The sequence below is a fragment of the Falco rusticolus genome, chromosome 3 (genome assembly GCF_015220075.1).
Source record: "Falco rusticolus isolate bFalRus1 chromosome 3, bFalRus1.pri, whole genome shotgun sequence".
Lineage (NCBI taxonomy): Eukaryota > Metazoa > Chordata > Aves > Falconiformes > Falconidae > Falco > Falco rusticolus.
In genome coordinates, this window is record NC_051189.1 from 61,760,307 (window position 1) to 61,787,126 (window position 26,820).

At 39.4% G+C, this 26,820-nt stretch overlaps 1 protein-coding gene across 2 annotated transcripts; it reads right to left on the reverse strand.

Annotated features, from left to right (window-relative positions):
- Positions 1-340: 340 nt before the first annotated feature.
- On the reverse strand, positions 341-26,655 carry AFG3L2 (AFG3 like matrix AAA peptidase subunit 2). 2 transcript variants are annotated; one of them, XM_037379919.1, is made up of 17 exons: positions 26,461-26,655; positions 21,828-21,927; positions 21,293-21,361; positions 19,754-19,869; positions 18,640-18,792; positions 16,382-16,456; positions 14,722-14,843; positions 12,219-12,492; positions 11,514-11,651; positions 8,207-8,360; positions 7,586-7,693; positions 7,290-7,415; positions 6,136-6,246; positions 5,373-5,488; positions 4,224-4,424; positions 2,413-2,607; positions 341-1,346 (listed from the first exon to the last, which is right to left on the reverse strand). In XM_037379919.1, exons 1-17 carry the CDS (start codon positions 26,581-26,583, stop codon positions 1,104-1,106), a joined length of 2,424 nt encoding a protein of 807 aa, XP_037235816.1. In that variant the 5' UTR covers positions 26,584-26,655; the 3' UTR covers positions 341-1,103. The 2 variants fall into 2 exon arrangements, with proteins under 2 accessions (XP_037235816.1, XP_037235815.1); XM_037379918.1 differs by having other exon boundaries at positions 14,722-14,846.
- Positions 26,656-26,820: the final 165 nt, after the last annotated feature.

Consider the following 26,820-nt stretch of genomic DNA (forward strand, 5'->3'; position numbering starts at 1 on the left):
TGTCCAGCAGAGAAGCTTGGTTGATTCTCCTTCCCTACTCCACCACCACCCCACTCCCCAGCCATGCTTCCCTCTCTTCTTCAGACAAGCAGAAGCAGATTACTATACTACGACAACTGTATTCAACTAAGCAGGGGTGAGGGTGGCCAGGGGGAAGCTTAAGGTTAGGCAAACCAATATAAAACTGACAATCTGACTTCGCACCTTCGGAGTTGGCTGCTGGCTTTGGTATTTCTGAGCACAACCTTGCTACCCTAATTTAACAAAATCTTACACTTAAGAGAAATTTTTGTATTGGTCTGAATTCTATACCAGGAAACTAGCCAAAAGAAGGACAAGCTTTGTTCAGAAAAGTACTGATTTTATTGACTCAAACTGTATTTACACAACACATTCATACATTCAATATCTTACAGAACTCTGTAAAAAAACTGACTAAGAAACTGCAGGAGCCAAACTGAGTTTCAGTCTTAAAGACACTGAACCATGAGTACATTTTAAGATACTTAAGTGGGTGTCCAGTTTCACTGTCAACTTACATGGAAGTTCTCTGTAGATAAAACTCCTCCCAGAAATCAAAATGAAGAGTGGAGGGGAAAAGGGTCAGATGAAAGAGCCAATAGTTTTGCAAAGCTAGTAATTTTTAAGACCAGACTTTTGGCTAAGCATTCAACAATGCACTTTGTGCGTTTTTTTCTGGAAACAGGTCACATACAGGTATACTTTAGATGAATAATCAGAAAACCTCTAATTTTTGTAAGCTTACATACATTTTTTTTAAAAAAAGAGATTAGTGCCACAAAGTTTATGCATGAATCTGAAGTGTTTCAAAGTTTGAGAGGCTCGGTTCTGGCATTCCACTGCAGCTCAAATCCAACGTATGTTTCTTCAGTTGACAAATGAAAGATGATCATCTTTTACCAGTGAACTGATGATATCACATATGTAAATTGGGAGCTGAATATCCTTATCACAAGAGATCACTCTTCCACCCATCCCTAATACAGTTTGGTTGAATAAATATTTTTTTTTATTTGAAGTACAAACCAGGTGAGTTTGTTTCTCTTCCAGAGTGCAAGTCAACATCACCACACACTTTGCAGTTAAAATGGCATCCCTCCTCTGATCTGCCTAGCAACCTGTTCATCTGTTGTCTCTTCTTTCTCTTTTTCACGCTCTTTGTTCCAGTCTTTAAGGCCTTCTGGTAGTGAAGTATCCTCATCCAAACTTCCTGTGCCTTCAACAAACTCCTCATAAGTAGACTTTTCTGCAAACGGTCTCGGGCCAAGCAGGTCTAGCATATCACTTTTATCAAGCACTTCTTTCTCCAGTAGTCGTAAGGCAACCTGCAATAGCAGTAACTTATGTCACAACAAATTCAAACAGGTTGCTCAGAGTTCACTTAATACATGATTTTGCTCTCCTGTGAGCATCTAGGTAGCAAAAATACAATTTTTTTTTTAAATCCTACTTTAAAGATCTGGCAAAGTGCCCCCCCTATGTGCCACTACTGCTGTTACTGTTGCTTCAGAACAGCAGTCTTTCACTGTGGCCAAAATGCTCTTGATGCAAGACACGAAGCCATAGATGAAAACAAGCATTCCCTTCCCATCAAACCACGTGGTTCGACAGGGCTGTTGCTGTGTTACAAGCTAAAGAGCACCATAAAATACCAATGCTTACAATACAAAAACTACACTTGTGTAGTAACTTTCTTGGGTCACTGAGCACATTGATCAGCACAAACCATATTCAGTGATCTTTTTTGGGATGGTGACCTACTACACTGTCATTTACAGAATCCATACAAACTCATCATCTTGTCAGGAAACTTATCAGATGCCTACCCTAGAAAATTATCCTTTTTCTGTATCAGGCCTTCTAGCACAGAGGAAGAGAATATGTACAAGGGTAAGTCTCTGCTGCAGTGAGGCAGATCACAAGTAGCCAGGGAGCAGGGAAGGACGGTGGTAGAAAGAGATTTTTGTTTGACATTCAAAAGGAATTCAGAGAAGGAAAGTTATATCTACTTCTCTTCTTAGAGAGCTTCTTTTAGCCTAATGAATTGGAGTCCTAGTATTTCATGTTTAGATTTTTTTAATACTAGTCTATTACATCTACTAGAGCCTGCTTTAGTAGGCAGACTCTTTGTTCCAACTTTCCAAATTAGTATTTTCCACATAAAGGGGGAAGGATGTTAGACCATATTCACGAGAACCTTAGAGGTGTTCCAACACAAAAGGAGATTTCTATTTACTTAAGTCTCGTGACACACTCTTAAGACGACATTGAACAGTTTTTGAGCAAACTTCCTCATATACTGACATAGGCACTGTTTTTAATCTATTCCGTTCAATTCAGATTCTGGCTTGCCAGCTGGAACTTGGTGACTAAAAATACTGTAACGCTCACCTTCTCCACTTCTGCTTTCTTCTCAGTCAGAAGACTTAAGGTTCTGTCATAAGCAATATTAATTAGTGACCGCACTTCTTCATCTATCAATCTGGCAGTTGCCTCACTGTAAGGTTTCTCTAATACCATGTCTCCTTGACGAGGCAGATCAAAGGAAATCTGTCCTACTTTTTCATTCATACCAAACTGAACAATCTGAAGAAAAAAGAAAAATTCAAACAAAGCAGAGAAAGTAAGATTTTTAGGGTATGCTGATGTAAAATACAGTAAACAAAACTGAAAGAAAGTAGTTTTGCTATGACCCAGTCTTTTCCTGTAAAACCAACTCTCCCCTGAAAACTCAGTCTACCTAAAGTACCTTAGTTTACTTTCACGTTTTAACTATTAAATTGAAGAACACAAATACCAGCATTTAAAGGTGGTTACTTGTGATGTACATAATGCTTTGCGCTTGAAATACTAAGATACTACAGAAAAACTTTTCACCCTTCACTAAGCAGTAAACCTCTTTCCCTTTCCCAGAAATAAAAGCTTTTTTCCAATTCAAAACGCATCCCAAGTCTAGCATATTCCACTCTTCCATATGGATAAATTGACCCAAGTATTAAAGTAGAGGATCTTGAAGATTTTTATCCTATCATATGCTATACTTCATCCCAATACACTCCCCTACAAAGGTGACAATGATTCTTATCTTGCTTGACTCACTGAATATTGACTCCTCTAGTTGTTCATGTGTGGCTGTTTCAAGTTGCATTTTACTCCAGCAGATGCAGAACCAAGTTCCAACTACTATTTATTTATTCTCTCCATGGCTACTATCAGGTTTGATGGTTACTAAAGCAGTGCTTCTCTGCTTGGTCTTGCAAGATCAACACAGGTATGAAAGAATATTCAGAATTCAAAGAGATCTCAGCATTACAACCAAGCATCTTAATCTGCTTCCTTAAGAATTCTTAAGTTCAATACTTTTATTTAAGCTTCCAATTCTCTCTGGAGACAGTATGTCTGGTTAATGTGAATTTTTTTTATTTTATTTTAAAATTGAACAAAAGGTGACTGAAGATCCCACAAAATGAACATTAACAAGACTTAATCGCACATGTACTTCCAGACTGGGGCAGCAAGAAGCACACCAGAGACCAGCAAGTGGGTGTGGTTTGGGGACAGGGATAAGTGTGGTGTAGGGGAAGAGAAGCATGCTCTAAACTATCTCTTGTGTCTTATAAAATGCCATCTTTTGTGTTGATGCAGGAAGTGGAATAATGCACCCCTGTGTAGCACATAGCTACATTTAGCTGAGTCATTACCTTGATAAGAATTCAAATTACTCATCTACACTAGTTAATATGATACAAACACAAACTAATGTCTCCATTTCAGCAGCGTAAACTGACAGCAAATAGCACTTAAACACAAGGTTTTCTGGATTTAGTTACACATATTAATCCAGATTATGTCTTCAAACTGGGCAATTGTAAAAGCAGGATCAGCTGATCAAATCCGTGCACTAAATTCCATTTTAAAAGTATACAATTTCCACATGGATTTGAATCCATCTGAAGCATACATGTTCCTGTGGGCAGATGTAGGACAGTAATCAAAGCCTAATGCATAGACTTCTGTTGTAAAACTGTAAGAAAATACTGGAGTCCTCCGCATCTCTACACAACAGCAGCATAATGTTTATTCATGCAATATTTTTTGAAATAGGTTTTTGAGGGACATACCTGATCAAATTGCATTATTTCACCACATTAGTGTTAAACAGTAGATAAAACTGTAAGAAAAAGTCTCACTTGAGCACATACCTGAGCATATGCACTCTGGGTCACCTTTTTCAAGTCATCTTGGGCACCAGTTGTAATTCTTCCAAAGAAGATTTGCTCAGATACACGTCCTCCCAGAGTCATGCACATTCTGTCAAGTAGCTGCTCTTTGGTATAAAGATACTGTTCTTTGGGTAAATACTGAGCATAACCCAGTCCTTTACCACGTGGGATAATAGATACCTGCAATCAAAATCAAGAATGCTAGAACTACATACATAGTGTTAAAAACCATAAAAATTAAGTCAAACTGAAGAATGCTTTAACATGGAAACGATGTCTGAATTAAACCTCAAGGGTGAGTGTGGTATAGATTGCCATTTACAGTTTTCCCTCATTGTGATTTATCCTTAAAAGCCCTGGCTAGCTCTAAATTGATATAATAACTACTAGGATATCTGGAAAAGAAAGGTAAGACCACATACCTTTTCCCAAGACTGTATGGTATTTTCTAAGTTTTCTAATGAAAACCCACAATTTTCAGAGTTATATATTAGGGGCTTAAAGTATTCTGTAACAGACAGAGAGAGCATTTCTCCATCTCTAGCATTCTGAACAGTTGGGAGGAGTTTCTGCATTTATTAATGCCCTTCCAGCAGTAAATTGCACAAGAGTAATTTTAAGCTTGAAAGTCACACAAGATTATGAACACAGCCAAGCAAAATTACGAATGTTAAAGCAAGTTTGGGAGATCGGGGTGCTTTTTTCTTTATCTTCAGCTTGTCACGCTGTGCATCCAAAAAGCAAACTGAAACTAAAATTGCCCTCTATATAATGATTTTTATAGTTATATTCCTGAAGAGACATCTACCTGCATAACCTGATAAGATTAACTTAAGCCATTGATCTGTACTAAAAGCCTCAGGGAAAAAGCTATCAAGGCAAGCAGACTCAATAGGAAGATCCTTTCCAAGAACATTTATACTACAAACCCTTTAACAGTTAACTCGAAACAATTAAGAAAGCTAGAAGTGAACCAAGAAAGCACTTTAAAGTTTATATGCTTACAGTACCTTTTGCGAGATTACATATTTTAACACACTCTCAACATTCAGGGAGAGGAAAAAAAAAAAGAGAAAAGATGCTCTCCATGTTACTGTTAAATCACTAGTTCAAATTTGTTTTCTTTACCTTTAAGAGTGGGTCAGCATGTTCCAAAAACCATCCTGCAACTGCATGCCCTGCCTCGTGATACGCTACTGTCTTTTTCTCCTCTGGTTGCAGTACTTGAGTTTTCTTTTCCAAACCTTTATAAAATAAATTTGATTATTACTAGTTTCAGACATACCTTTCTCCACTGAAATCCCTTACCTCATTGAGAAAGATGGTGAGCAATACTTAAGATGCCATGTATACATCTACTGAAAAAGTTTAAAAAAAGAATCAACCCAAAACTTGCAAGTTTTAGAAATCTGTATATTCCAGGTTTTACTGTAACCTTGTCCTTGATTAGATTTTCTGGTTTTAGAGTATAAGCTCTTAAGAATATTCAAACAACAAAACAAAACATTTGCACTTTAAAAAAATAAAATAGTGTTCTAGACTATTTCAGGCTAACAGCAGTTAGAAGCATTGCTAAATCCAAACAGCTATTCCTCTTGCCATTTAGAAGAAATCAGAAAAGCATCCTGATGCAATTTCTTTCTGTACCCCTTTCTCCATTACAGAAGTCAGAAACATAAACAGGATATCACTTTTCTAAGTCTAGGCTGTCTTTAGGACAGAAAAGAAAAATACAGCCTTGAAGAACAGGAGAAAGACTCCAAGTATGGAGAATTTTTTTTATATATATATATATATATATATATATATATGTATACACACACATATATATGAAAAGGAAGTTGCTCGACATATTAAAAGTTTTGAGAAACAATTGACGTGATTTACCTACCTCCAATAACTCTTTCAATTGCTTGCTCAAAATGCTTTTGGTTTATAGCATCTGAGAGATGCCTTGCAGCAATTAAAGCAGCTTCATTACAAACATTAGCAATATCAGCACCTAAAAGCAGACAAGGCATGAATTACTGACAATTTTCAACAATTTTCTCTCAGTCTAGCTTGACGATAGCCTTCGTATTACTTTTCTGCAATTCTTACAGAGTTGAAAATTAAGAGTAATGTGCTCTAAAATAATTTATTAGACATAGCATAATTCTTTAATAGATATTCAAATACACATACTACGGTTACAGGCTTTAGGATTTTTCTCAGGTAGACAGCTACCAAACAGCTTGTTACCAGTGAAGTACTTGTTTGATATATCCTACTAAGTTTTCTGTCTGCAACAGACTATATTTAAACTAGTACATATTTAGCAAAAATAGCAAATTTCCTATATATGGGTCCAGTATAGCTCAGACCTTGATGTATCTCTAGAGGATATCCTTTGACATTACTGGTTTCAAGCCACCCACTTCTTATTAGCATTATTTGTAGCAATGATACTGAGATAACTTAGTTTAGACATCATCACTGTAGGTGCCAGAAGCATTGACAATCAGACCTCAGAAAACCAGTTTTATATAGACCACGAAAGCCGTGAGGAATTCAACTGCTGGGATTTTGAAAGGATTAAATTACAAGCCAGTAAGCAAAGTTCTCACATCCGTTCCTAATTCAACACATGGTTACAGTACATTTTCCAGGGAGAAGTTTTTACATGCGGAAACAGAAATCCCACTCCAGAATATGCACATAAAACCCAGGTCTTCTCTAGTAGTGTTCAAAGAACGCAACAAATGCATTAAAAGGAAGAATACACAAACAAGTGATAGCAATCAAAACTCTCTGGATTGCTTTTGCTGACAACAGAAAAAAACTGCCTGGTATGTCATCCTGATTGAGGCAGACAAAACTTAGAGATATCTCCTACTTGCTTAAACAGGCTAAGAGAATTTCATGCTGTACCAGTAAATACAATAAAATCAAGTAGGAGTGCCATCCAGAACATCAAGTGCAAGAAAACCAGAAGTAGTAGGGAAATAAAATATCTACATCTTATATAGTAAATGGAGAAGAACAGTAGCGTTAGGAATCACTTACCAGAAAAACCAGGTGTTAGTGATGCAAGTTTTCTTGCTAGGTTATCTTTATTTAAGACAGTGTCTAATTTCAGAGGTCTAAGGTGAACTTTGAAAATAGATGCTCTTCCTTTTATATCTGGGGGTCCTTTAAAATGAAAGTAGTATGCTTTTACTTTTCACACACATATGTATATATATACACACACATCTATTTTAATTGAATGTCTGCAAAGAAGTTACATATGTAAATATCTGCAGTAACCTCAGTGGTATTCTACAAATGCAGAAGTATACAGCGATGCAGATAAAACTTACCTATGTAAATCTGCCTGTCAAAGCGTCCTGGTCTCATTAGAGCAGGGTCTAAAATATCTGGTCTGTTAGTACCTGCCAAAATGACTACATTTGTGGTTGTATTAAAACCTGTTGAAAAAAATGTAATAAAGAAAATCTGTGTAAACAATTTCCATGAAAAAATAAAATAGAAATAAAAAACCTGTCCACTTTACAGGGCCACATAAGAAATGACAGTTCAAACAAATGGTCTTAAAGCTGAAAATACTTCCATTTATTAGAGCATTGTCCAGCTTTTCATAACAAGCAAAAAAATGGCTTTGGGCTCTGCTTTGTGAAGTACTATATCAAATCCTGCTTTATCTTCAAAACGCAATAATAGATTAACTGCTCAGGAAATTGCAGAACCAGCATGGCCAGCTCTATTTTTTACAGACAGACTAGTCTCATGCAAAGAATTTTTTTGGCCTATCCAACTATGACAGTTATCAGACACAGAACGATTGTTCTTTTTTCTGAATAAATTTTAGCAAAACACCAAGCTGCAACAAAATGAGTCACCATTCTTCATTTTAGAAAGCAAAGAAACAAAATCAATTTATGTTTAAGCTAGAAACCATATCTTAGACATGGAAAACTTACCATCCATTTCTACTAAAAGCTGATTAAGTGTGTTCTCTTGTTCACTTTGTCCTCCAAAGTTGCCCCTTCCTCTCTTCCTTCCTACTGCGTCTATTTCATCAATGAAGAGAATGCACGGGGCATTTTTACGAGCAAGGGCAAATAAGTCTCTCACCTTAACAGGAGAAAAAGAGTATGTATCAGATCGGTTTGCAATTGTTCAGGTTGGTAAGTGGGTAGGAGAGGGAAGAGGTGCATCAGTAACACTATCACTATAATTGAGTATGGTGGTTAATCGGTGTTCCAAAGCCTCCAGCCAGCTCTCAAGGCAATGGTAAGTTACACTGTAGCTGCTGCTCAGCAAGAATCACAAGTGCAGAGGCCCATCGGCTCACAAATCCTTTCAAGCCATAAATTAAGAAGAACATTAAACAACAGCTTTAAGAAGTATTTCAGTTATTCAGGAAAAGTGGTTATATCTTCAAGTTCAGAGCCTCCAAACTTCAAAGATTTAAAGCAAGATTTCTCTTTTAAGCTTTTCTTTAATGCACAGTATTACAAGCAGAACTGGAATGTGAACTGGCATGCTACCACAGTCGCTCTTCATACCAAGGAAATACAAATCTGTTTTCTGCAGTTAGAACAGGGTGATATAGCAGCTACAGTGAGCTTAACACCTACTTACAAGTGCTTACCATTGAACAGTATGCTGTTATAAATATTGACCCTTAGCCACCCTGTCTCTCCATTACACAGGCTAGGAAAACTGAATTCACTTCAGATATTTATTCAGAAGTTAAATTAACTTCTATAATTGTGGGAAAAAATGGCCAAGACATGAGCAAACACTTGAAAATGTTTTTAGGCTTTCAGATTTTAAGTAAGATACTACCTATTAAATTCTACTACAGAAGTTATAGCACGATGTGATTGCCTTTAAGATGCAACATTACAATGTTACCCTGCTTGCAAATATATCAGAAGGACCTCATTAAAACCAGTTCAGTGAGCTAACAGATCTCCAACTGAGGAATCTTAACTGGAGCAAACAGGAAGTGAAACATTATGGAAGAATTTCGACCCAAGTGAGAATCATATGCAGCTCAGAGCTTTAATTTGTACGTTAGAGATGGAAACAGAGAAGGCTTCTCTGATGACAATGTATACAGCAGCTGTGAAGAGATGCAAACTTCAGACAGTACACTACTACAGTCACTCTGATTTGTGTGCCGAGACTAAAGCATTAACATACATAAGTGTGTCAGATGTTTAAAGTGAACTATCTTTTGACCAGAAAGAGACAGAGATCCAGAAATAAACTATTTTTCAGAAGGAACAGAACTAAAAATTACTGTAATGCATATACACTAAAAAACACACCAAAGGAACCAAGGCTATGTAAGCAGTTTTAATTCTAGCACATCCCAATTTACAAATAATCTCTTTAGCATCATTAACGACTATCTTATTTACTAAATTCACAGGAAATGAAACTAATGCACTCATGTTTTCTACAGGCATCAGAAATTGACTGTGCTGAAACTTCGATTCATAGCCAAAGCAGCAACTGTTATGTCAACAGATTTCACTGGGTAGTAAAAGCTGCTAATCATCTACATAGAGCAGTAGGAAAAGGTTAAGTCACTTTGCTATGGGGCATTTCAGGTATGCACTGACAACTAACAACAATGTAGTTCGTGTACCATTATTATTTCAGGGTATATAACACTTTCCCAGAGGATCGGATGAGTTTTGTTTCTTACCCTTTCTCAGTAAAGTCCCTCCTACACTGCATGCTCCCTTTTTCAACTCCCACTGATCGTACATGCATGACCACCATCTCCACACCCTCTGGCTTACAAACAGTCACTTTTTTCAGTCACCATCCCTGGTTTTTTTTACCCTGTTACCCATTTCTGCATCTATTTCCCCACTCTCCATCTATACGCTCTCCCCTCCATAGCTGCTCCTTTTGCCAACTTCCTTACACATTTCCTGTCTCCCCCTGCATCCTCATTGAAGCCTCCACTCTCAACCAGCTTCTGCATTTAACATTCTGAACAGCTTCTGTTATTTTCTCAGTTCCAAGCCCTGTGCCTACCTGCGTGTCCCACACCCCCCTTCCCTTTTGTCTTTTCAGAAGACCCAAAATTACCTGGCTTCACTTATCTTTTCCTACCTATATTACTGGAAATCCCATAAAAGACCATCAGAAAGATGATGACTTAGGCTTGCAAGAGGCATATGCACACACAGCTATGAAACTAAGGACCAAGTCTTGGAAAGTTTATATGACAACCTCTAACAAATTCAGAAACTGCTGTTTTTCAGGGCTTTAAAGAACTCCAGTCAAAATTAGTTTTCCTGTGAATTTTCACAGGACATAAACCCACATGTGTATCTGGGAAAAGCCATTCCCTGTGAAATTTCAAATCCAAATTGAGACACTGAAGCATTTCCATTTCATGCTAGCGGAATTAGTTTTTAAACAGAAGTAAAAATGACAGTACACTTCATTAAGTCTGTTCACAGCATCTGTTGCAAACAAATCTTCAGTTTTCCAAAACCGTGTCACCTTGCAGTAGACTTTTTAAGGCTTAATACAAGATGGTTGGAGTTTGGGAAAGGTATGAGCTGGTGGAAATGGCATAGAAGTTTGGACATTATGAAGAACATTTTTTGTTACCTGCCTTGTCTGTAAAATACTATCAATAACTTGTTTATACCACTTAGTATGTTTTTAATGAGCTATTTTCAGAGAGTTAGTGCAGAAAAGCACAAAAATAATGTCAGACATATTTAGTTATTTAAATCATCTGATCTAAAAAAAAAAAAAAAGAAAATCAATTAGTTCCATGACCCTTGGAAGCCTATTTCAACCACAAATTTGAGTGTCCTAGACAACTATTTATGTCTAAGACTCAAACTACAAAAAGAATAAAAGTTCTTCAAAGAAATAGGAATGGTTTAGAGCAGGAGACTTTTCCATGCCAGTAGTCAAATAAGCTACGTATTTCTGACCCAGCTAGTAAATGTACTTCAGAGAAGAGAAAAGCTTGGAGAGCTCTGTTCTGTTTACTTAAGTTCCTGCAAAGAGGTGAACCCTTAGGGTCCCAATGGCCTGCAACCAGATACTGAACTACATTAGTTCTTTTTATGAAAGGTGCATCTATGATTCTTGAGTTTAGACATGTTTCTGGCATCACTTGTAAGTAATCTGCATAGATGAAAGAACTTCAGCTGTAATCAAACTGTTTGCCTCCCAACACTGACAAATGTCCTTTCAACAACCAACACCGAAACAACAAAAGCAAGGCCAAAAACTTACTCGAGCTGGACCCACACCAACAAACATCTCTAAGAACTCTGAGCCGTTGACTGTAATAAATGGTACATTAGCTTCTCCAGCTGTAGCTTTAGCTAGAAGTGTTTTCCCAGTACCTGGAGGACCTGTCAGAATTGCACCCTGCAAGAGAAACAAGTGTATTTTCCTCATGAAGAAAACGTAATATAAGCCTATGAAATATCTTGCTTAAAAGATCTACATGTTATGATGTTGAGCCCACTGGCTCTTCCTCCACCACAGCCAAAATCGTGCAAGGAAAACTGAAGATTAATCTCTTATTTAAACCAGAAAAAGGGGAAAAAAAAATAGATACAACATTGCCATGCTGTCTTAGATTTATAGGAATAGTGTTTTCTCTGACTGACACAAAAAAAAAAAAAAAGGTGTCACCTGGTGGGCTCCCACAACAGCACTGCCAAAAGGCAATTTTGTCACAATTAAATGTAAGAACAATGGTACACGTGCACACTACATATGATTTCTGACCCATGTGAACAGATCAAGTATTCCACAAGGCAACTGGCACCACAGTTACACTGTTGACACTTAATGCCTTTTTTTTTTTCCTGACGGTCAGAAGAAAGCAGCTGGAAAGCATTGCACGTGTAAAGATTCCTAGCACAATTTAGAATACTAAGGTCTACCAAAAGAATAAATACTTTACGTGCTAAGTCATCATTCCCTTACCTTTGGAATTTTTGCTCCCAGATCCTCATATTGCTTGGGATTTTTCAGAAAATTAACAAACTCCATTATCTCTAATTTGGCCTCCTCACAGCCAGCTACATCTTTGAATTTAACATCTATTTCATCCTTAAGGACTTTGGCTGTAGTTTCACCCACACTGAAAAGTCCACCCATTCCACGCCCTGCTCGACCTAAGCCTGCAGGACCTCTTCTTAATGTGTACAGTAAAGAACCAATAATCAGGATTGTAGGCAGCAAACTCAGGAGAAACGATCTGTGGGGAAAAACCAAACAAAGCAGAAAACCACATATATTACAGGAATCCACTACTGCACATGTATAAAATGTTGGTTCCATCATAAGTGAACACACTGATGACTAACTCTATTAACTTGTAATGTTGTCATGGTTTAACATTAATGACCCTAAACCCAAAACACAGCACTATACCAGCTACTAGGAAGAAAATTAACTATATCCCAGCTGAAACCAGGACAAATGTTTACATCAAGTAACGTATCACATCAAGTGGCAATTATTCGTTTTACAGAGGAAAACTGCGTTACCTAGTATACAGAAGTAGCTCATTTCCCGTGCCCTTCACAGTCCATAGGACTAGTTATGCAAATGGTTATATTCCCCAAATGAGTTGCATTAGGAAGCATATAATTGATGTATCTACAACTTCAAGCAGAATTTTCTCTCCAAAAATACATACTCACTCTTCTTCCTTTAGGTCTTTAAATTTTTACATTTTCTTCTTTCATTGTCTTTATTTACCTTCCCCAAGGCTACAGAATGGGTTTTTTGTTGTTTTCCAGCTTTCTAGCACAGCTCTGTACAAGCCAAGAACACTAGTAGTAATGCAGTCCTCATTATCATAGCATCTCAGCACAGCTCAGGAAAATCTGTGCCAAGACCTTCAGGGAACAAACAGCTCACAAGAGGTTCTGTCAGCACTCAGCAAAAACAAAATGCTGAAAAGAAGCACTACTGTAAGCAAGCACAGGATTTCCAGGCTTTACTGATATTCTGCACATCTGGAATGAAGGTAAAAAGGATTTTCCCCTATCCTGCTGCTACTCTCTTCTGCTTCCTGTGGCATTTCTTGGGCAGAGCAAGAAGTTACAGGCAACATATTATATGAAGAACAGACACTGAGGAGGAAAAGGCCAGAGACTGGTCAGAAATGGGTTCAGCAAGTAAGAGATTTGCACGAGGTTCAAGGTGGCATAGGAACTAACATACTTTCCCCACTCTGTTGTGAGAAGCCTCAGGCTGACATGCAGCCTCTTCGCACAAGCATCGTGTTGCCCTGTCCTCTAATTTTTTTCCCCAAATTTGTTTAAACAAGGGCTCAGCAGGTTTATTGACAGACCATCCTTAAAAGCATGCCCTGTTAGACAGAAACAGAGAATCAAGGCAGAGAGTTTGTAGAAGAACAGGGAACAGAAAACCTCTATCTCAAGTTGCAGGATGGTCCAGAGTTAAGGCTACTTCTTCCTGCTGCCACCAAAAAACCCAGGCAGCAGCAGCTTGGAAAAAAGACATGGCAGAAAAACAAAACTTTCCCCTCCATCCCCAAAAACTGAAACACATACCACAGTATCAAGAATGAAAACACAAGAGAGGCAGCCAATTAACCTTTTTCATTAGTTATACGAACTACTACACCCAAAGCTGAATTTTCTGATGGTAGAAAAACCTATTTCACAGACACCCAGCAGAAGTAGTTTTACAACTGCTTACTTGGATGAAGAAATCTGTTCTTGGGATACAAGATTACATCTGCCTTCTAAGCCATTTGGAAAACGACATCGGAGAAGCATTTCTACTGTCCTCTAGAATCCAGGTCAATAAATCTCAGCTACAAAAGACTACTACAAAGAACACAAATCTAGAACTGTAGCCATTATTCTCTACTAGAGAAGCAACAAAGCCATAAATCCAACATCAGTACTATTTTTCTTAGCCAATTAGAGATTAAAAGCATGATGCATCTTTAGTTCCTGCTAACAGGCAGGATAGTGTGATTTATTTAACCACCAATTTTTTGCCTTTTTGCAAGGCCACAGAATTTGACTTCTGCTGAATTTATGGGCAGAAATTAGTGCCTGTTACATCTCAGTCAACATACTGTAGTTCTATGACACATTTTGTTTGTTCAAAAGTCTGCATGAGTGCCATCCCTGGAACTCTACTACTGTCTGGCTGACTCCTGCTCTAGTACAAGTCACTTGGAGGAAGGGCTTAAATGAAGGAAGGACTAACTTGTAAACAAACATTTATGTAATAACCAGCTATATTTAGGGCAAGAGGATATGGATTTCTACACAGAGCGAGTACAGAACAGCTCCTGTTACAGTTACATTCAAAAACAAAGCCAAGATGATTGTTATTCTGATAATGCTGCCACCTAGTGAAGCATAAGGTGCATGTATTACAAGTCTATTTTCCTACTGTAGACATTTTTTAACAGACTTTTTTTAAAGCAACTTCTTACCCATCACTCTCTGTTGAGTAGACTACAGGCAATCTGTTCTCCACTTCTATTCCCAGATCCTGCTGCACAGATTCAAGATTCCGTTCAAAAGTGTCCACACTACCAATATTAAACCAGACGTACTGCTATAAAAAAAAAGCAGAGATCACCACAAAGTGCCCTATCTTATTGCAGCTTCATTACAAGCCAACTTCTAACACATACACAAGCAATTCTCAGAATAGATTCGGACCACGTTTAAGTTGTCTTGTAAATGTGTAACTGATGTAAGATGCACACAATAAATGTAAGGCCTACCAACCTGAACACACTATCTGTCATTGCTTCTACAGAGACCATACACCAAATAGTTTTGGAGCACTTTAAATAGCTTGAAACCCTGGCATTTTCTCCAGGAACAAACAGAAGGGGAGTAGGTAAACACATCTTTAGAAGGACACCATGCAGTCAGAATAATACAGGCCACTGAACAAGCAAACACAGCAGCCATACAACTTACTGTTTTACTTGAAGATCTCAGCTTTTCTGATTAAGGCTATTCTTGACTTTTGGAGTCCATGTTAGCTTTAAAGTTAGCTGTCTTCACAAAAGACAGCATGAACTTATATCATACACCACAAAAAAATCCAGACATTACTTTAAATCCAGACATTACTTTCAAACGGTGCTAAGATTCAGTTTTTCAAAAACATCTCCCCTTTTGCACCATGACCTGCCCCTACTTACCCTAACATTGAAAAACGAAAAAAACATAAGTAGTCCTAAGTATTAGCTGATTGAGAAACTATGGCAACTAGTGGTATGTGGGCTAAAGAGTAGGTGTATAAATAAGTCACACTGAAGCCCACTGATGAAGTAATTGCTGCAGATTTCACTGTACCCCAGAGGGACTTGCAGACCTTGTTTCAGAAAGTCAGCTAAAAAAAAAAAACAAACCACCAAAAAAACCGAAAACACCACTCCACCACCTAGGAAGTGGTAACCTGGTAAAGTTTCTCTAATGCTTCTCCTAGATTTTCCACATATAAGTTTTGGGGTGTTTTTTTTTGTTGTTGTTGTTTGGGTGAGCTTTTTTGGTGGTTGTTGTTTTATGGGTTTTGTTTGTTTTTTAAAATAGGTCCCTGCCACTGAGTATTATTCTTTGGAGAGCTTTCACTTGCATCTGTTTGTTCCTCACTGTGCTGCTAGAAAAGTAACTCCCTGAAATAAGTACTTTTCTCAAGAATTAGAGCTCTCAGCTTGGTTTTAGAGACTACAGTATCAAAAAGAGACAAATTTAAACATTTATCTTGATTTTCTCAAATAACTGGCTAAAAGCAGTCTGGAAGAGAAAAGATCCAAAAGTATGTACAGTTAACTCTTGGGTTTTCTTGAGTAGCTGGAAAACAGGAGTTAAAAATACAGGACCTTCAGTAATTTCTCACTCTTCCTGTTTGCCTATCTGTATTAAGAGCATAGTGCTGGAAACAAACTACTTCCCATAGTTTAAAGATATCTGTGGCAAAACAATTGGTACAGAAAAGTGAAAACCACACAATACAGGATAATATAACAGGTAAGATTTTTGCTACATACCAAAGTTTTATGCATCAAACCTTACTTATAAAAAGATTGCTTTGCTGTTTCTAATGTCTCACATGTATGTATTAGAAGTGTTTACCCATTCATGAGGGGATTTTCCTGAAACAAAGATCACTCTAACAAAGCGCTTGTTCACCACTTCAAGTCTGTCCACCTGTAGGAGGAAAGAACAAAATTTGTGATGCGTTAAGAGTATAGTCACTGCACTTTTGTCACAGCCAAGAGCTACATATACCAAATACAAACCTACTCTGTTTTCCAGTAAGGAGAATAAGAATAGTGTTGTAGATCAGGATGGTTCCACAATCTACAGTTTGACATTAGGAATGGCATGAGGCATCATGTATGTAATCAGTAAGCAAGGAATATTGGCACATTAGAATTTAGATTGAAAGGATAACCTCATACCCTTCAAGAAAAAACCCAGTGCACACCTCAGCTCAAATCACAGGTACAGTGAAATAGTTAAACAATACTCAACTATTTCAATGGTCAAACACCAAAAGCAACAGATCACATCTCTTCAAACTCTTATTGCAGCTTCCAAAACAGACCAAAGTGAACAAAATGAGGAAAATCTTAACTGTTCTTACAATTGTTTTCCCAAATATAAAAGACTTCCTGTGCTACCACATAAAACACAGTAACATCAATTAGATAAAGAAGAATTTAGTTGAGGTAACAGATACCATGTAAACTAAAATCAAGACTTGAGCTGCAGGATTGCAGATACATACTATTAAGTTTTTGGGGTATTTTTGATAGAAGTCTCCTCAAATGGTTAGTTTCTTGAATTTGACTGGGTCTCTTCAGAAGAGAACTAGAGTTTCTTTCCATTTTTTCTTCTTTCCATAAAATAACTTGTTTCAGTGTCTTTAAATAAACTACCTATGGCTCTACAAGTTGGGCCCGAGTTGTACACAGGCTTGGTAAGGTTGTTTCCCTGAACTCATTACATGTGGCCATTTCTGACATAATTGCTGCACACCATGAGCTAAGAAGCAACCATAGATCTAGCCTGACTTCATGCAAAACTACCTGAACATCTCTGTTTTGAAAAGCACCTCACTCCAGTAATGCTCCCCATTAACTGGCCACCACCACAGCAACCAACACCATTTGATAGCTACATATTTAGCTTATCTGAATATCCAGAATACATATTACAAAGACCCAAGAGACTTGGTTTTGTGCAACAACCCACTTTCATAATGCCTTTCTGCAACAAGACTTCAGGCTTTGTTCACTGTAACAGCTAAACTAACCTTTTGACCGAGTTAGTGTCTTACTGCTTCACAACAAATATAACCAGTAAGGTTTTTTCACACTATGTATGCATAACTGTCAATTAAGAACAGGACTGTAAGACACAGTCTAGGCAAAAGCGGAAAAGCATACGGAGCAGCTCTGCATAGATCCACAAGACAAAGAAAGGTAAGAAACAACCCATTTAAGTAGCAGAGGGGTGGGAAGCATGCTGTTAACACAAAATCCCAGGTCTGAAACCCAAAGGAGGAAGCAAGCCGATGTTTTCCTAACCTGCAGGCAAGACTATGAACAGGGAGGTAACAGAGCCAAGAACTAGTGGCTCCTGAAGTGGAAGAGGCCTGTGTAAGACACTTGGATCTCCTGAACTTCAGGGCATCACCAACCTATTACTCCAAGTCTGGGAAGCTGCCAAGTTCTACAGAGAGATAGGACATCAGTGATAAAATTGATTGCTCCAGTAGTGGCTCCAGGTAAGGAGAACAGAAGAAGAGGAGAAAACATTTAAAGGAGGCTATTTTAAAACACAGTTATGTCAATTTACTGTCCTTGAAGGAATTCTTCCATTCCCCAACCCCACATTTCTGTTCACACTGCTGCTCCTCAGATTTGCTGAGGAACTCATTTAAGGCATGAAACATGCAGAAAACTTTATCATCTTCTTCAGGGGGGTGGGGTCATGGAAGTACTTAAAGTTAGGTCTAAGTTTCTTCTAAAGGCAGCTGGCATGCCTGCTTAAATCATTAGGTCAGCTTACCTGTACTATAAAACCATATCCTGAAAAACTGTGGTTACACTGTCCCTTCAAACATCTACACGAGCTATACAAAAAGAAGCTCCATCCTGAGCTGCTTGTTCCGTTTCATCTCTTGAAATGACATAAATCTTCACACAGCCACCCAGAACATTAGATCAAGGAACTGATTAAGATGAAGCAAATCCCTTTCTCCTTCAAAAGTTACTCAAGCCAGTTCTCACTCCACAGATACACGAATACAAGCATAAGCAGGGAGGCAGAAACAAGCGTCTTCAGTGCACTGATTTTTCATTTTGATTCCCCTCACTACTCACCACTCCTTTAGAAAGGTAGTTATTGACAAAGTCTTTCCAGGTGATTTCTCTCCCAGGGACCCTGAAGAAGAAGTAATATACCACCATTGTCCAGAAAAAAGAACTTCCCACTACATACATCCGAAACTCCCTGACATCCCATGGAATGTCACCCTAGGAAATGGAGGGGGGAAAAAAAAAAATAGTTTTAGATTATGTAACACAGTAAACATAGAACAGGTTCTAGCATATATTTCTGGATTCTATTCCCTGCCTTCAAGGTTAAAACATGTCAAATGAAGCAGTATTTTGTTGTATGAACATGCTTCAGTAATTTCAGATGTAACTGAGGAATTACAGCATTAATAGAAAATATTCAAGTGTTTCACAAGTAAGAATTGAAGAGTTTTATCTATGAACTTTTTTTAAAAAGTTTTGCTATCTGTTATATGAGCTTTCTCCCTTCATTCCAAAACAATTTTCACTGCCCTCCAGCACTACATGCAAGACTGGCAAAAATAAAGGAAAAAACTAATAGGAAAAACCCAGGAAGAAGGAAAAAAATGCACACCAAGTAAACCCAGAAAAATATTCTTTCTATTCTTGAACTGCCAGGTGCTATCACCTTTGTGCTATAAGTAAATACAAATTTCAAAATGAAACTTACATAAGTATCCCATTAAGGTCAGAATGGCTAACAGTAAAGTACATTTAACTAGCACTGTTGTCAGCAAGTTTTACAAATTGACATTCTGAAACAAAATACGAAGCCTTTAAAGGTCTGAGGTTCCACTATAAGAATACTAACTACTAGTAACCATATTCGTATAACTTAAAATGCCATTAATCTTCCTGAACCAGAGCTGAATGCCTCTGAAGGTACATAGAAAACAGTTGTTTATGAAAGGCACTGAGTTGGGAGCCACCTAGAGCCAGTTACTATGAAATACTAGGCACAGGAGGCTTAAAGGGCACTTAAGCAATCAGAACATAGCCCTAAAAAGCAAAAACCATGCAAGGTTACTTTATGGGGACAAGACAAGTCAGATGATCTTTTGAGGTCCCTTGCAACCTGGGCTGTTCTATGATTCTGTAACAGTTACTACCATAAAGAAACATATTTTAAAATCCACACCTTCTGTAATCTGGTCCACCAGTTAGTTTCTTCTTTCTTGCCACCTTTTTTTCCACCACCGCCACCTCCTCCGCTACTAGTCCCACTAGGCTGTCGGGCGCTAGCTTGCTTTGCTTCTAACAGAAATAAAACAAAAAACCCCAAAATCTTTGCATCTTACACCAATCTTATGCTAATTTTTATTAGATCTAAAATTAAAGATTTGTTCTGAAAAATGAACTCATTTGCAACGCTACAATAATTAAAAGATATGAGAAACTGCATTTTCCATAGAAAAACAGATATATAGCGCATTAACTGACAGAGACACAACTATCTCACGCAGGTATGACCAAAATAGAGTTAATTATGTAACAGATGATATTTGGGCATCAAGAACTGAAAAATGTCCCAAATATAAAGAGAATCCTGTTGTGGAGACCACGTGAAACTTATTTCTGCTGCATTGATCCAAGACACGCAAGATTATTCTAAGCATTTTATTGGGAGTTGGGTAGGTGGGATTGGTGGGGCTTTTTGTTGGTTAGGAGGTGTATGTGCACACACACACACACACAGGTGTTTTGGGGGATGTGTGTGTTTTGGTTTTTTAAGAAATCCATAAGCTCTAAGTAACATTTCCTTCTCCCATAATTCACCCCTCCAGTCACACTATGGCACTCAAAGCTCAGGGTTTATCAATATCACAGGTTGCCATCTCTTCTTAATGTTCTAGAGACAAGCACAGCATAGCAACAGCCAACTACAGCTGAGGAGTTCATCTTAATCATTCTTCTATTCATCCAACTCACAAGATGCCTGCATGGTGTAGCATAATGTCATTTGTCAACATACTCAAGGGCAAGACAGAGTACAACACAAACGAACACTCCTTCCAACCCTGCCTCTTTCAAGAGCTTGGTAGTTTGGGTATCCAGGTGTGACACTAGATTTTATCATTCGAGACCTAGTGAAAGGAGAACGGCTGCTCCTATTACTGCTCACATAAGAGACTCACCGGGATGCTGCCCCTCCTTCTCCTTGGATGATGTGTCATATAGATTTCTGATACAACAGAGTGGCTGTTATTTGCTAATAATTTCCGGATTCCCACCCCTCCCAGCACTGCCACTACTAACTCCTCTTTCAAGCAGCCGACTGACTCCATGGTTGATTCTGGCTGAAAAGTGCATTCTGGATCCTCAACTAGAATGACAGCTTGGTTATTCCACATAACAAAATGCATATTTTAGCTTGCTACAGGAAAAGCTGAGAACTATAAACAGAGAATTCCTGAATGCACGACTAATGTCAACCGATAAGAAATACTAAAACAAGAATTTAAGGACAGCATACCAACAGAAGCTCAAGAGAAAATGTTATTCCAGAAGACGCACATGATAGAAAGCAAAATAACAAAAAGCTATAAATTTGCAATTTTGAACTAAGCTGGTACAGAAACATCTTCCCTGAAAAACAAACCCACAATGTTATGCCAAAATCTAATTTAATGAATACACATTCCACAAAAGAGAACTGAAACCAAGCAGCTTTTTGTACCTTTTGTTTCTCCAGCTGTACTTTTAGTTCCATTAGCTTTCTTCCCATTGGGAAAATATTTTTCAAATCCTATTAAGAAAAAGTTAAAGAGCTCATAATTGTTTTTTAGTTTACAATTCTGTCGTTACACTTCAGTAGTCACAAACTGAACATATACAACAGCACAGCAGCTAGCAACACACAGACTGCAAAACTGGTTTTGCTGAAGAGCTCTACCAGGTTTCCATAAATAAATCTACTACTGTTGACAAGAAAATACCAAATGTATTTAATAACCTGAAGTAAAGGCATCCTTTAAACCAGAAAGACTTAGTTCAACAGAAAACTGCACTGCACAGCCTGAAGCTGAGCAAACCAGAGCCGTTCTTTAATAGTGCCTAAAGATCCCATAAATCAATGTTCCACTTCAATATTAATGGCTGGTTAGTACAACAACTTACATCCCCACAGACAACAGAGCTAAATGGCACACAATTGCAGTCCTCAGCAAGGAGTACACAGTCTGCTTCGCTTCACTGATCAAAGTTATAATCACCTTTGGGAGGCTGAGAGAAAAGCCTTCTGCAAGCTGCAATTACACTTGCCAAGACAGTACTTCTGTCAGTAGAAACGCCACTGGTAACTTTTTCACAGAGCTGAAAGATGAAAAACAAAGATAAGACAACATGAAGGTACCACAAAAATCTTCAGGCTCTCTCACTCCTGAACTGAAACAAGTTAGAAGTTACCTTACAGCAGGAACTTTACAACAGACTTCATAGTAACTGTTGTGGACCGGAGCATAACACAACAACGGAAAAGGAAGTCTCAATCAAATGAGTAATTTCTACAGTAAGGAAGTTTTTATTCTATTTGTCAAGAACAGAATTTCATTTTACATACCAACATAACATTCTTTATTAAAATAGAAAAATAAAGCAGGAAACACTACAAGCTATGAGCATTAAATACCTACGCACCGAACCTATGGGAAATATTTCATAATACCAGCTGAATGACACTTAAGTGCAACACTGTGATTGTATAAGCATGATCCACACAGTACTGAATTATGTTTTATTAAAGAACTGCAACTTTTTCCAAATAGTTAAGAACCTTTAACTTCTGAATATGAAAGGTCTGCTTGAATCCAAAAGAAAGTGATATAGCAGATAATGCTTACATCCAGCTAAGAAACCAACACAGAGGAGGAATGCCAGTTCAAAAAGGAGACCTAAACCCCTACATAGGTAGAGATCCAGTTAAAAAACACAAAGCCAAGTCTATCGAACCTTGTTCTAAGGCTAGTTGTTTACTTTTATTCGCCATTTAAATGCAATGAAGGAAATATAAATAAGATTAACCCTTAAGAAAACTCTTGGTATCGTACCTGAATATCTAAACACAGAGTAAACTGCAATTTTATTACAGAGAAATCAAACCCCCTTTCTTCGAGAAGGATGTACTTTAGATAAAATCCCAACTTATCCCCTTCCTAAGCTCTCCCAGTGCTTCTAAGAAAAAAAACAGAAAACCAAGATTTCCCCACTGACTGACTGACTCTCTGCCTCCATTCCCTTTTGCCTCATAGTGGCACTCCATCTCCTTCTGTTCATTTTGAGTAGAAGCTATTTACCTTACAAGCCAGATAAATAGTTAAAAAACTAAACCACCCCAAACAACTGAAAACCAGAAAACAACAGGCCCTGGAAACACAACTCTAGGTATCAATGCAAGACAGCAAACATGCATCTAGGACTGTTATCTGTGAAAGAAAGCTCAACGTTAGCATCTTGATAGCAATTTCGTTATAGTGGTTGTAGACAAAACCTATTTTTGCATATTACATAAACCTTTAGGATACTAGATTACATGCTAAGACTACCCTAGGAATGTTGACATATCAGTAACTGTATGCTAACTCTCCTGAAGCCTTCTGTCCGGGCTTCACCTTTCAGCCCTTATCAAATGATGAAATACATTAGACTTATTCTGAGCAAGCATCTAGTTCCACCTACTGGAACCAAGAGGAATACCAAAACATCCTTGCTTGCTTTTGCTATAGACCGAGCTGAGAATTATTAGGCTGCTCAATAAAGCCATTATTTTGTGCCACTGCATGTCTATGAGCAAAGCCTGATACTGAAAATCCAAGAATATATTTTACCAATCATGAAAAAGTATATGCAGTGCAGAATCTGGAGAGCAGTTAACCTGGAGAATAGCTACTAGGTCCAGTATGCTGACTTCCAACGCTAGCAACTGCATCTGTGCTCCTAGAAACAGCTTTTAAGATAAGTGGGATGCATTTATGTGGGCAATAAAACAAGAAGAGCTTGCCATAGACCAACAACCCATCTGTAATTTAAATACAAACAGGTAATGAACTGCATCAACATATAAAGCTCAAAGACACATCCAGTAACACCGGCTTCTCTTTTACGTCACAGGTCTCCTAAACACCAAGAAGTTTGGGAGTTAGTTATTCAGCAAGCTCAGATTACCTTTTTTATTTTTAAAGGGCAAGCATATTGAAAAACCTTTGCTCCAACTGAAATAAAGCAACTGCTCACATTTAAAATAAAAGTTTAAGTAAGCCAAATCCAATTGCCTGGCTCAGCTGGACCAGCATGGGTTTATTACAGAACTAAGTTATAGTTTAATTGGGCTGGGGAAGGGCAGGGCAGAGAAGAACAGAGAGAAGGATAAGCAGATAGAGCTTTGCGGCAGACCTGAATAACGCAACTGGTTTGTTGCTGGATTGTCTCTACAGATCCATGAATAAAGACAGTCACTTGTCAAGTTAACATGCAGAATGCTGAGTGTTTTCAAGTTGCTTTATGAGAAACAAGAACTGACTTCATGGCTCAATAAATCACCTGCCTGAGGCTGGGAGGTGTGCTTTTATGCTGCCGACAGATCTAGGTGAGTCAATCTACTGAAACACACAGCTTCTTTTCACCATAGCATTCCACAAATGCAAAAGTTATTAGAACCATACTACACTGATAACAACTGCTTGGGGTTAGTTTTTTTATTTTTTGGACTCTAAGTCCCCAGCATGAAAACTGATCATATTGATCCCGATACAGGGCCTGTCCCTAGGTTAGCTGGCAATGGGAATGACACAGCAAGCTTTAGCACACCCACTGCCTAAGCAGAGGGAAAAGCAAACAAAGCACATTTTTGCTGGATGCTGGTTTGGGTTAGCTACCAAGAAACTCTGTCCAGCTTCTCTCTGTCAGAGATGAAAGAACTGTCACAGCACATAAAGCAAAAAACCTATCTAGTTCTTTATTTTTTTAGGCAAACCTTGTGACAGCTTCCTAAAAATCAAGACTTCTTTTTAAATACAAGTTCAGGATAAGCAAAGTACACAAAGGTCAGTTTTGCAGTTAAAGTAACACAGAAACTGTTACTACTCCGGAGTGTAGCATAAACCCAGGATCTGTAATACAGAGGAAGCATGTTCACCATGATTCCAATATTAAATATAACAGATGATTTTAAATAAGCAGAACTACTGACTTTACAAAAACTTTGTAACCATAATCCATTTTTAAGACCTGAGGCTACACAAGGCAAGAACAGAAAATCCACTTAATTGTGTAAGCAAAAGACCAAGAATGCATTAATTCCAGAAAGTTACAAGTTCACGGGTTTATCCATAAAGAAGTTCCAAACAAAATAAAATAAGAGGAAGCCAGAAGTCTTAATTATCTAGCACTCACGAAAATACTAAGTAAGAGCATGTTGGGGGTTGAAGACAGAAAGCCAATAAAGAAATCTAAATGCAAGTTACTCACATAGGTGTGTGTTTTTTTAAGAAAAAAATAGAGAGGCTTTTATGGAAGCAAAGGTCCTTGTTTTGCTTCCTATACACCCCCCCCACGCTACAATGAATACAAAGTTCCCTTCATAATTCCTACATTCCATTTCAAATAAGACCTGCTTAAATTTTGACAGAAATGAGAATTAGCTTCATGACAGATTAGCAGTACTTCTGACCATGCTTTAGTTATTGTTGTCATGATGTTCATCTCCGACCAAACAAACCTACAAATTAATCATTAAAACCAAAACACATGTTTATACTCAGGACTAAGTTACTAGCATTCTTAAAAAGTATTCATCTCACAATTATCACTATCCTAGTGATCACTGTCATACCTACAAAGGCGCAATTCTTCACCACAAAAACTACAGAAAAATGATGCAATTGAGAGATGCAGGAATTAAACAATTCCCTTTCCCCAAGCAATAGCATACGTCTGTCACACCTCCGATATATTGGGGTTGACAACAAAGGTAATACACATCTCATCATACAGCTGACAGTCTAAACCAGGGGTCCTCAAACTAGAGCCCACGCGTGGGCTGAATATGGCCCCCGGTATTTACAGAACCCCGCCGGGGGTTGCGGGGGGAAACCAAGCAGCCGCAGATGGCTGCCTGCCACTTCATCCGTGTGCCGGCCCCCTGGTTAAAAAGTTTGAGGACCGCTGGTCTAAACCATTTAACTAAGAATGAATAACCAGCCGTCATGATTTATGAGTTAATACTAGAATATTAAGTTCATATCCATACCGCTAATGCACCGCGCAAGCCCAGAATCCAAACAACCGACCACTCGCCTTCCCTTTCTCGGCACGTTACCGTGGCGCTCACTGACAACCCAAACTCCCAAACCACTCGCTCAGGCCACAGCCGCCCTGCCCCGGCCGTCACCCTGGAAATGCAGCGGAGGTGCTTCTGAGCAACCGGCACCTGCAAACCAGCTGGGAACCCGGCAACACCGGAGGGGTGCTTCAGCGGCTATCGGGTGCCGCCACAGCCGAAGAAGCCCGCAGTGCCCGCGGGGCTCCCGCACGGCACCCGGCTGCCGCGGCCAGCCCGGGAGGCGCCGCACTCGCGCCCATCCGCCGGCGCTCGCTCCCCGGGAGGGCGGGCACCCGTGGGGCCGCCTCCGCCGACGGGGATAAGAACGAGCCGGGGAAGGCCGCGGGGAGCAGCGAGGGGTCCTCGACCCCGGGCAGCGGGGCGCCTTCCCCCGGCCTGGAGCCACGGGCAGCGGCGGGGCGGCCCCGCGCGTCAGCACGGCAGCAGAGACCCTCCCTCGCCCCCCTCTCCCCGTGTCAGCGGCCAACCGCCGGGGGGGCGGCCGGCAGGGCCTACGCCCGGCTCCTCACCTGCGCCAGGCAGGGCCTCGCCCCCAGCAAGCCCCTTCCGCAGAGCAGCTGTTGCAGCAGGACCCCGGGGAGGCCCCGGCGCCGGCAGCTGCCCCGCGTCAGCAGCAGGTACCGGTGCGCCATGGCCCAAGCGGCAGCTTCGGCCCACCGCGTCCACTGCCCCGCGCCGCCGTCAGCCCACCCCCCCCTGCGACGTCTGACGTCATCACGCTGCTGCGTGCGCGTCCTCAACGCCCGAAGGACCCCTCCGAGCCCCGCCCCCTCCCGCAGGCCCTGCCCCGCGGCGGCGGCCCGCCCTCGCGCAGCTCCCTTCGCTTCTCCTGGCCACGCCCCCCAGCGGCACGGCCGCGGCGGCACCGC

Excerpts from the sequence above, each read along its gene's own strand:
- AFG3L2 (XM_037379918.1), bottom strand. The coding sequence starts at position 26,583 with ATGGCGCACCGGTACCTGCTGCTGACGCGGGGCAGCTGCCGGCGCCGG. Across the intron at positions 12,493-14,721 it reads TACTCAACAGAGAGTGATGG|ATCGTTTCTCCTGAGTTTGC; the intron begins GTAAGAAGTTGC and ends TTTTCCCCACAG. Across the intron at positions 6,247-7,289 it reads ACTAACACCTGGTTTTTCTG|GTGCTGATATTGCTAATGTT; the intron begins GTAAGTGATTCC and ends GTCTGCTTTTAG.